General features: G+C 35.6%; 1 protein-coding gene across 1 annotated transcript; it reads left to right on the top strand.

Moving 5' to 3' along the window:
• Positions 1–694: 694 nt before the first annotated feature.
• LOC108369253 (uncharacterized) lies at positions 695–4,172 on the top strand. The gene is made up of 8 exons (XM_017624331.1): positions 695–899; positions 965–1,272; positions 1,875–2,180; positions 2,469–2,722; positions 2,985–3,131; positions 3,193–3,303; positions 3,654–3,811; positions 3,883–4,172. Exons 1-8 carry the CDS (start codon positions 695–697, stop codon positions 4,170–4,172), a joined length of 1,779 nt encoding a protein of 592 aa, XP_017479820.1.
• Positions 4,173–11,208: the final 7,036 nt, after the last annotated feature.

The following is an 11,208-nucleotide window of genomic DNA, read 5'->3' as shown; positions in this document are numbered from 1 at the left end:
GGGGGCCAATATATCATGAATTTCATGAATTTTACAGCCAATCGGACTACGATGGATTTAGTGACCTGAGTGCCGTTTCAGACGTTCGGATTTCCGGGAAGCCGGCTTGCTGGCGGCGAGAGAGTGCAAAGCAATTGGAGCTTTTACATAAGCCGGTGTCCGATTTCATATCTTTTGTGCCGGCAAACCGGCTAACTGTTTATTCTGTAGTTCGTATCAACTTCTGTTGAGTTTTCAATTTCTGCAGGGGTATTGGGGGTGCTTAGCAAATGAGGCTTGGCTGCCAAACGGAAGTAAAGTAAAAATTAACTCCTGTTGCTTGCATTTAGGCGCCATAATTTTCGCATCATATGAAGAAACTGTAAAAACGCAGCAATAACAAAAACTTTTGGCAAAATTTATTTACACAACATTTTTAAGTAAGTAAAATCTTACAAAACTTTACCACAACTGCCTAAACGGTCGGAATAACTTTTGTCGTAGCATTTTCGATACCAATTGTGTTTCTTTTGTACCATCTTTGACGATTTGAATTCAATCTTCAAACAAAGACTGTCAAAGAAAAAACTTTTTTTAAGAAATTTTTTCGAATCTAAGATATTTTAAAGAGAAACATACTAATAACGCGAAAAATTGTGAATAAGTCGAACATTAAAGAATTTTCCAATTCAGAAAGTACAGCAACAAATACAGAATGGTTGATTTAACTTTAAGCTCCTCACCTGAAAAGGTGCGCCAACCGGCTAGTCTTATTATGGCGCCGAAACCAGTGCATCCACGTGCCGTTCGCACGCATGGCTTCTTCGGCGTTTCATATGTGCGCCAACACATGGTGGTCGACGATCGTTGGACACCAACTTCGCTGACAGAGCAGTTCAAGGGCATGGCTGATTTGTTATGTAAGTTGGTCATAACCGCAAAGAGAAGCGGAGGACGTAATCGTAAGCACTCCTCTCCTGTACAGCAAAGCGTTTGGTATTTAAAAAACTCGAAGCAGCCGCTAACCACAAGCGTTACGTACGCGAGAATCGCAATTTGAAGCGTCAATGTCGCGATGGCCGCACTAAGCTCTCCAATGTACTCTATGGCGACAATACCAAGAAAATTAGGAATTTTCTGATCAATCACAAGGATATGCAACGTTTGTATCAGAAAATGCCCGTAGAGTTGGTGGTGGACAATATAAATCAGCGTACGTTTGTGATGCGCAAGGAGCGAGATCGTTTGAAGTTTCGTTTGGATCAATTGAAAAATGTTTATAAGGATAAGTTGGTGAGTTGAGTGGGCAGTGAGCAGAAAGAGAAAGAAGTGGAATTTTCGAAAGAGAAAGTCTTTTATCCTTTTTCTATACTTTTTCTTTAATGCTTAACGCTTGCATATTCTATCTCTTCACTTTTATTTGTTTAATTTTATCTTTTAACATTTTTCCTTTATATTTTTTCTTTTTTGTTTATTATCTATTATCTATTATCTATTATCTATTATCTATTATCTATTATCTATTATCTATTATCTATTATCTATTATCTATTATCTATTATCTATTATCTATTATCTATTATCTATTATCTATTATCTATTATCTATTATCTATTATCTATTATCTATTATCTATTATCTATTATCTATTATCTATTATCTATTATCTATTATCTATTATNTCTATTTTCTATTTTCTATTTTCTATTTTCTATTTTCTATTTTCTATTTTCTATTTTCTATTTTCTATTTTCTATTTTCTATTTTCTATTATCTATTATCTATTATCTGACCCCCATTTCGTCTATCACTTTCTGAAATATATTTGTACCGTCGGTCTAATCTCCTATCGTATCTTACTCGCCTCTTCCCATACATATCGCCTTCGCTTTCAGCTTGAACGCGCTGTCCTAGAGAATCGCATCAAGTACGAGAATGAATTTGTGTTGGAAGAAGAGCTCAAATCGCGAGTATTTCGCAAGAAAATTGAAAACTCCAATGTGCGCTTAAAAGCGATTAAAACCATAAATGGCACCTATAGGAAAATGATTCAAGTGCTGCGACACGATGGCATCTTCTACGAGCCAATCTTGCGCTCGCTTAGCCAAGACATTGAAGATCAGGCGAATTTTATTAAGCATATTCTGTACTTGGGCATGCCAGCGATTGCGAAATTTAAGGAACTCAGTGAAGAGTATAGGGTAAGTACACAGAGTGGGAATGGCAGAAAATATTTTTAATGTCACAGAACAAAGAAGTAGAAAAATAGTTCACAAAAAAGNCAGGCGAATTTTATTAAGCATATTCTGTACTTGGGCATGCCAGCGATTGCGAAATTTAAGGAACTCAGTGAAGAGTATAGGGTAAGTACACAGAGTGGGAATGGCAGAAAATATTTTTAATGCCACAGAACAAAGAAGTGGAAAAATAGTTCACAAAAAAGAAACAGCATCTGATTGATTAAAATTGTAAAATTCGTCTTCATTCAGCAAATGGAGGATAAATCGCGTAAAAGCATGCAATCGAAATTGCAAATGATGTCACAATATCGCAAAGATGCCAAACGATCGAGTTTACCCAAGCAAACGATCAAAAGCGGAGATCCCATATCGAAGGCTAAACGTTATGTACGTGAAACGACAAGCATGATGTTCCTCAAGAATGAGTTGGAAGTAATTGAGAATACAATAAAACAAGTAAAATTCGCCACGCTCTGTTCGCAAGCCAAAGAAATCTATCCGAGGTTAGTTAATCATAAATAATTTGTATCGAAGACTTTCTATATAAGAATGTTTGGCAGTTTGAAAAAAGCTCATGATAGGGAGCTTTTACTAAACTTTAGAAATTCGTATGAAATGAGCTTTCGAGTTTTGTATGAAATGAGCTTTCGAGTTTCTCCTTTAAGCGAATCTTTTAAGTGCAATAAAACTACGTGAAATCTTTCATTGTCAATTTCAATCCTCTGTTACATTTTAAAACATCTATGATTTCTAATTTGTCTATAGAATAAAATCTCAAATGGAAAATAATATCAAGCTGAATAAGATGATCGAAAACGATATGCTGGGCCATCAAACGCTGGAGATGAAGATGAAACGCGCTGAAGTATTAGAGGGCATATTGGTGAATAGCTTGTCAGAGCAGGAAATAGGGTGAGTAGAACAAATTTCCGGCACATTTAAGTATCAATCAAGTTGATTTGCATAAATTTAGTCGTATGGAGCGTATACGTGAACTGAAGGATGCCATTAAAGCGGAGGATAAGGAGGAGGAAAAAATGATTGCATATATAAAAAATCGTGCCGATGCCTATGTCATGTTGCGGTAAGTGCTACAGTGCTGGCTAGAAAAAGCTTTTACCTTGTGCAGAAAGTTAACTTAAAAAAAGCTCTGCCTGCTGCTTGCGAAATGATGAACACAAAATTACTCTAGTTACGACCAAAAAGTAGCCTGCGGGAAGAGCTTTTTTAAGCTTTCTATAGATTTAATGCCAATTTGCATCGCTTAAAACCTCTAAAGTCAATTACGATCGAAATATATCACGCGGGCAAAGAGTTTTGAAGATTAAAGCTTTTTAGAGGTTTCTCATTTCTATCGGCTACACATTCCACAGAGTTCCACAGCTACATCATGCAATATAAAATAAATAAAATTCAACACAAATTTCTTTGCAGCTTTTCATTGTGGAATTTAAATGAGATTCTTCGACATGTCGATCGCACCGATAAACTATCGCGTATGAAATATCCAAATTCATATTTACGCTTGCCTTTGCTGAAATTTGAGATGTTGACGATGCGCGCATGCGCACCAGAACCGTATGAGGAGAACAGTGAGCTAAATAAAACTATTAAACAAAAAAAAAGTTTTTTTTTTTTTAATAATCTCTGGCCCACGCTTTAGTTGACACTATTATGCATACGGTTATCCGTAAGGTCCACAAATTAATGAGCGCCTACAAGGAGGATGTGCCAGCTGACGCATTGAAGCAGTTTGTTAATAACTATCAGGATATATTCCTCGAAAACATGGAAATTGAAGATATTGGCGATAGTGCAGAAGTGCAGGAACACGACGACGATGAAGAAGATATGCTACAGGAATCCAAACCATTGCATAATGTACTGAATCGCAAACAGATTAAAGCGCAAAGTGCCAAATTGGTCGAAGAGCTGTCGAAGAAGGAAGATTAGTGAATGTGAGCGTATGTGGGCTGGATATTTTTTTTATGGAATTAACAACGCGTATGTGCGCTAAATAAATTTGTAGTGGCAATTATATATTTCAAATAAATATTTTTGTTATTATTTTTAACAAAAATTTTTCAAAAATTTCTTATCACTTTACTTGGTGTTTCTAATTCTCGCCAGTTAGCAAAAAAAAAAAAAAAAGAAATGCCTGACGCATAGATATACTCTTATTTCTAAATTACAAGAAAACTCTTCTGAACTTCAGCTTTCTGTTATGGCTGCTGGCTTCCGATATTTAAATTTTTTCAATCGGTCGCTTTTACATTCTTTGTTATTAAAAATTTTAAAACTGTACTCAGTTCAAACAGCCAAATCTCCAAAAAGAAATGATCTTATGCACGATCCGCAAGGCTGCAAAATAAACGTAAAACTCCATGCAAGCCATTGCGTCAATAACGACTGTTTAACACTGGGTTATTAGGTCAGTCTCAGTCGTTGTTAGTGATGAACACATTTTTTTTTTTAGAAGCTACCCACATTTAGGCCAACGCCACAAGAAATTTTTGGTATGTAGGTTTGTAATATTACAAAGTTGGTACACACACACACATACATAAGTACTTAGTAGTGGCAGTTGTAATGCTGGCAACTCAACAAATTCGTGCACCAATTTCTACTTCATCTGCTGTAATAAAAATTCGTCTGTAGCAATAGTACCATAATGCCACAACAAAAAGAACAACAGAACTGGGCAACAAGAAATTGCGATTGCTACTGGTGCATTAAAGTCAGCCAACATTTGTTGTTTACTCTATAATTTCATTCATTATTTTCAAAAGTGGGGGAAAATGGCTGCTTTGTCAGACCAATCATTGCATTACAGCCATTGGGTGGGAGGAATGGATGACGGTTGATTTTGTGCCAAAATAAAGGTAAATTCGCCGTTGTGGTGTTACAGCGGCGGATTAAACCAATGCTTGTAGATTTTGTTGTCTGTGAGTTTTTTGTTGTGAACAAAAAGATGCTGCTACGTTTTCATACAGCAATTTAAGTGGGTGTATTACCTTAGCAAGTTCTATCGCCATAAATGCAAATGGCTCTAAACTTGTTGTAAACCTTGCTTTTGACAAAGCTAGCTACTAAATTCCTCACTCACATAGAGTGGGTGGCAGGCCACAGGCAATCCGGACAAATTTGCGAATACAACTTTCACCACGATGACATTTGGCTTAAGTTCTTAGTTGGATACTACGTTAACCTAACCTAACCCAACCTTTTTCAGTGTCTCCTACATGACAGCTGTTGCAGCGGGTTCTATTATAAGATAGTCAAATTTTCTCAGCATGCAAAGTTAGGGGCTGTTTAGTCAATTCAAGAAAGCTGTATGCACATAAATCAAATGGTGTGAGCTTAGAGTTAGGTGGTTCAGGCTTCACGACCATCACGAAATTGCTTATGAAGAGTGGAGTCGTGGTTTTCGAGTTATTCGAAAAATGGCTATTAAAAAAAAAAAATATCGGTATCTCATTTTCAAATTAAGAAGAAAGCGGATGAAGTGGTTTTCATTTACATACTTATATAATATTCTCTACAATAACACTTACTGTTAGTCAGAAATCATGACCATAATTGAAATAGGACTGTCAAAAGTAGCTACAGATTTAATTTAGAGTTCAATAAGGTAAAATAAGTACCAAGTATTTTGGATTGCAAGTGAAACAGAAAAAAAAAAAAAAAAAGAAAAATTTCCACCCAATGTGGTTCAACGATCTAAACAACATTAGACAACTAAAACAATAGTTCTTTGTCCGGAAAAAATCGATCGTATAGAGCCGATTGGGAATTGGAATACACCTTCTGCTGAACTAGACGGACTGTACAAATATAGTCTATTATAGACAGGTCATTCATAGAGAACCAATCAACAACACCTTCGCCAACTCTCACGCCTTGAACTCTATCACCGAAGAAGACCAACGCAACTCATCGCAAACAAGGTGGTGGAGTTGCTTTGTGGAGCTCGAAATACTTTCGACACAACTCCATTCTGGATATTGTAGCAGGTTAAACTGTTCAGTCAAATTTGAATAAGATGCCTCGACGAACACCTCTTCATATGTCCACTCACATCAGATCGTCTAACATACCTCTCCCTACGGCCCAAATCCGTCGGATCGGGCTTTTCCTGAGCTTGCCGTTAGGTGAAATTGAAGATAACGTGCAGTCGATTCACTGTCTTAAACTAGATTTACAAATAAGTAGATTACCCTCGTTTTCGAGGTTAGCCCACTAATCTGTAATTAGAAAAAGGGATTAGCCATACAAAATTCGTCCCTCGTTAATCTGTGTTTATAAAATATTCTCATATTAAATCGATAAGTTTTCGTAGCGCTCTTACATCAAAATAGTTAGAGCTTATTCCAGAGAGATACATGGTTGCTGACAACTCATCTAGGGCCGCTAGAATCTTTTTCCAGAATCCCGAGTTAAATGCGTTTTTAATATCAATAATTACTATTTCAAAGACAATATTTGATAGGGCCTCCTTCCTTTTATGCAATCCTTCGCCATATTCTTTGGCAGCTTGATGGCGTCAACAGTTGAATTTTCCTTTCGGAAACCAAATTGATTTGGTGATGGAGTCTTTAATAAATTTATTTTTTAAGCTTTGCAAATTATACGCTCTAGGAGTTTACCCGCCACATGCGGAGTGGGCGGAAGTTAGACGGGTCAGTTAGCGGTTTGTTGGACTTCGGTAATAGCCGTAGCTTCTACCTTTCCAAAATAAGAAGAAGAAGTATGCACAGATGTATTTTGTCGTCACTGCAATTACAGATAAACATACATACATACATATATATTTGATGCAGAAAAAATTCAAAACTTTCTGCCAAAGAGATAGTAAGAACTGCAGAAACCGAACCAATACTTCATAGTTCAATTGTTTACTTTGCTTCTTCATCATAATTGAGTTACTACGAATACAATTACAAGCGACTGTTGTTGATTTTGATATTGTTGCTGTAGCAGCGCTGTGCGCTGACGTGAGTGAGCAATAATGCCTATTTCAGCAACTTTTAATGCTACCAATAATTGCACTATGCAGTTAATTATTTCGGGCTGTTCATTTGGCACAGCGAATAGAGTAACAATGCTCAGTGATTTTTAAAAATGTTAGTGTTTTTGGAATTAGACAAAGAAATCGTAATAGGGAGGTTGAAAAATTTGCTGGAGTTAGTAGGGCGCTCCGCCCCAACTCCAAACTGCCCTTAGACATTGCCTGTTAGGCTGCGGCAGCCCGCTTTCCATCAGACTATGAAGCACTGCTTTCTCCTTCAATCTTTCGGAAACTTCGACTTCATATCTGCAGAAGCGGGTCGTCGCGTATCTCGCCTGGATCCCAATGAATACTTTTCTAGACACATTCCTCTAAGGTGCGAATGGGAGATTGCCAGACTTTCGAGCAAAGTTGGACAGAACTGAAAAAAAAAATAAAATTTCCCTTACGTCTGTTTGGCGGTTAAAGCTCGATATAGTTAAAAAAAAATCTCTTAAGTTTGTGCAAAACTCAGGAAAACTCAATAAATCTGCATACTAATTTGCTACGCTCTAACCTTTTAATTTTTTAATGCAAACGTTCGTCACTTTTTCTGTTTTTTTTTTTATTTTAAAGCTTTTTGTTTTTTTGTCGGAAAATTATAAAATTTTATTGAATTTGCTTAATTATTTTGGGCATATTATGGGATAGTTTTGGAGATTTTAGTATTATTTTCTGGGCCTTTTGGAATATAATTGTGAACTTTATTAACTTTTTCGAAAGTTTTGGGGCTAAAAGATTTTTTTTTTGTAGTTTCGAATATTTTTCCAGCCATCATGGGACCCTTGAAACTTTTCGGGATAATTTTGGGTAAATTTTGGAATGTCTTCGGAACATTCGGAGGTTTTTTTTTCGGAGGCTTAGCAAGTTTTCCTGGGTTCTTACAGACTTTAAAGCTTTTAATAATATTTTATAGGCTTTTTCTTAACTGCAGATACTAATTGAAATTTTTAAGGAAATTTTTAAAACCTTTTCAGTATGATTGATTTATGGATTGTTTGGAAACTTTCAGAATTTTCGGAACTGTAAAAGTTTTTTTTTGTATATTTCTTGGAACCCTTAGAACTTTTCGGCATTTTTTTGGAGCCATTTTCGAAATGTACTTAGAGAATAAGTATGAGTATCAAATTAAAGAGGATATCTTGTAGAATTTAATCAGATTTAAGTTTTTGGTGCAGAAGGACTGGTAAATATTGAAAATGTCCTTTTAAAATTTTATCCTTGAAATTTCGCAATTTTGTTTTTGAAAAAATTATTTGTTAAGGACTTTTATAAACTCGATCACTTCCTCGAATTTCATCCTTCTAACTTTATCAGCTTAAAAAATTACCCGCTCGTCCTTGAGAATTAAAAAAATTTTAATTTTTTTTATATGTAAAGAAATTTTCTCTTACACTTTGTACCCATATTTTTATTCTACATTGCATTGATTTTTTAAAATAAAAAAATTTTTTGGAATTAACAATATCTTTGAATTATAAACTCCTTTAAAATAAATCTTGATGTCAGAGGAGAAGAAATAAAAACGCCATTTTAAATAAAAACGTGGGTTTCAAACCCAGTTATTTATTATTTATTTTATGGTAGGAGAGCTTCGCAAACAATATTGAAGCAATTTTTTTTTGGATTTAAGTTGTTGAAAAGTAATGAATATCTAAATTCCGGGATCGGAATAAGCTGAAAAATTGACATCCCTAGTGTAGCCTAATTAGAAAATATTCTGATGCATTTGAGAATGAGTTCAGCCTCCCATTTGAGAATGCACGATGAGTTAGATCAGAGCTCTGCAGCCGGATTCCAACATTTGCTTTCGCTCATTTTTATCGCCAAAAATCTCCAAAAGGATAGCAGACGCCCCTAAAAACACGCAACATCTAGTTGCATGCCCGCCACACTGCCAGATTTGGCTGATTAGGCATCGCATGTGTTACTCTTCCATGTTGTATAGTTTTAGGCGCTACTGCTTTTCATTTAGAGAATTTTAGCCACGAAAATTTAGCTTAACGTTTGTCAGAATTCTACTGCTGATTGCCGCTAGTAATCGTGAAAACGAAATGAGATACTCCTAAAGATTTCGTTAAGTTTTCGGGAGCTATGGTTTGCAGGGCAGGTACTCTTGAAATTTGATGCATAACCATCTGTCTGCACCTTGGTAAGGCATTTGTACATAAAGAGGTTAAACTAGAAATTAAATATTACGCGGGTGTTTCATAACCATTTCGGAAAGAGTTCTGGACTATTGCAAGATCATGATACCGCACTATGCCCAAAATTCTCCTGGAGTAGTCCTGAAGTGCTTCTAAAAACCTCGTGAACTTGTGCCGAAAGGCTCTCGAACATGTCTTGAAATGGTACTGAAGTGGTCCCTTACTGGGCTCAAAACGATGCCGAACTAGTCCAAAAATGTTCATGAAATGGTCCTGAATTAGAACCGAAATGAACCAGAAATAGTCCTAAAATAGTGCATAACTAGTATCAAATTGTCCCGAAATGGTCCTAAAATAGACGTGAATTAATGATGAAATAGTCGTGAACTAGTTCCTAAATGGTACGGAAATAGCTTTGAAGTAGCCCCGAAACGTTCATTTGTAGACACAATTTTACAAATTTTCAGCTGGGTTACACAAGAAGTAGTTACGAATTTTCGACTGGATTCACACAAATTTTACGCATCGGAGAAATGAGATGTGCAAACATCTGGATTTTAAACTGTTTGCGTCTGTTATTCTTCTTCTACGATAACTCATAGAAAGATTTTCATGTGAAACGAAATTCTTTTTGAAAGCAATCGTTTCTCTTCTGCGCCAACTGACATCAAGTCCTACTCCACCTGGTCCTTCCATAAGCAAAGAAGGGCTTGCTCTTACTCTATTACCAGCATAGCATCCCGCGTTATATACTATCTGAAGTGTAACTACCGTTAACACATCTGAAGCCAAAGTCATTGCAACGTAGTAGAAAAAAACCAAAGCCAGCCACACTGTAAGACTTAATATTGTTACCAGATTTGTTGAAATCTTATCCCAAACTATATGCTTTTAATATCTTTTCCAACAAAACTGCATAAATGTGGCAACTCACAATTCTTTATCTTAAATATGCTATATGAAATCGCTCATTAATTCTCAACTCAATAAAAATGGCACATTAAGTGGAGAGAACACTAAGAGCAGCTTTATCAGATAAAATGCAATTATTAAATGGAAACTCCAAGTGACTGAGTGCAGACAAATGAGGCAATCAAATTTTTTATACTTACAAATACACCAAGCATATTTAGCATAATTTATTGCAAATATTTTACTAAATAATTGGTGATTTACGGCTTTGAACGCAATCATATAAAAATGATGACATAAATTAAGAGATCTACAAGGTGGATGACAACACTACAAATTACTCTTTTATATGCATATTTTGTGTTTATCTTTATTCTAAAATTCTTAGATTTTTCCACGAGTTAATCTAGTAGCTAGCTGGTATTTTTTTTGCTTTTGTTTTCTGCACATTTTGGCACATAGCGAATAACTAACAAAAGACTTAAGCGACAAACTCAACGGCGGCAACATATACATACATGCATACAACATAAAATTCCGCTTTTGTTTAGATAAATATACTTATAATTTTTGCTCATGTAAACTAAGACTAGAACGTTGCTAATGAGCGTTAGCAATAATTTCTGCTTGTAGAATTATTTTACAATTTTCAATGACAGCAAAGATTGCGACACATCAGAAGCACAACTAACGGAAGTATAGTATGCACAACACGCACACACACATATGTAAGTACACTTTTAGGAAAAAAAATTTAATGAGTAATTAAATCGCTGAATTAACGTAATGTTGTCGCAATTAATTTAAAATGTTTCTGAGACTCAAAGCAATCTTACAGTGAAAATCATAAGCAAGTGAATTATAGTAGTGGGAAGCATGACAG

The sequence above is a fragment of the Rhagoletis zephyria genome, unplaced genomic scaffold, assembly GCF_001687245.7.
Source record: "Rhagoletis zephyria isolate East Lansing unplaced genomic scaffold, Rhagoletis_zephyria_1.1 Rzeph_scaffold_03571, whole genome shotgun sequence".
NCBI lineage: Eukaryota > Metazoa > Arthropoda > Insecta > Diptera > Tephritidae > Rhagoletis > Rhagoletis zephyria.
The sequence above is the reverse complement of the archived record's forward strand: the minus strand, read 5'-3'. Positions and strand labels throughout refer to the sequence as shown.

Bases quoted from the DNA above. Each gene is read 5' to 3' on its own strand.
- LOC108369253 (XM_017624331.1), top strand. From the start codon at position 695: ATGGTTGATTTAACTTTAAGCTCCTCACCTGAAAAGGTGCGCCAACCG. The intron at 900-964 runs GTAAGTTGGTCA...TCTCCTGTACAG, and splicing joins GGGCATGGCTGATTTGTTAT to CAAAGCGTTTGGTATTTAAA. The intron at 3,304-3,653 runs GTAAGTGCTACA...ATTTCTTTGCAG, and splicing joins GATGCCTATGTCATGTTGCG to CTTTTCATTGTGGAATTTAA.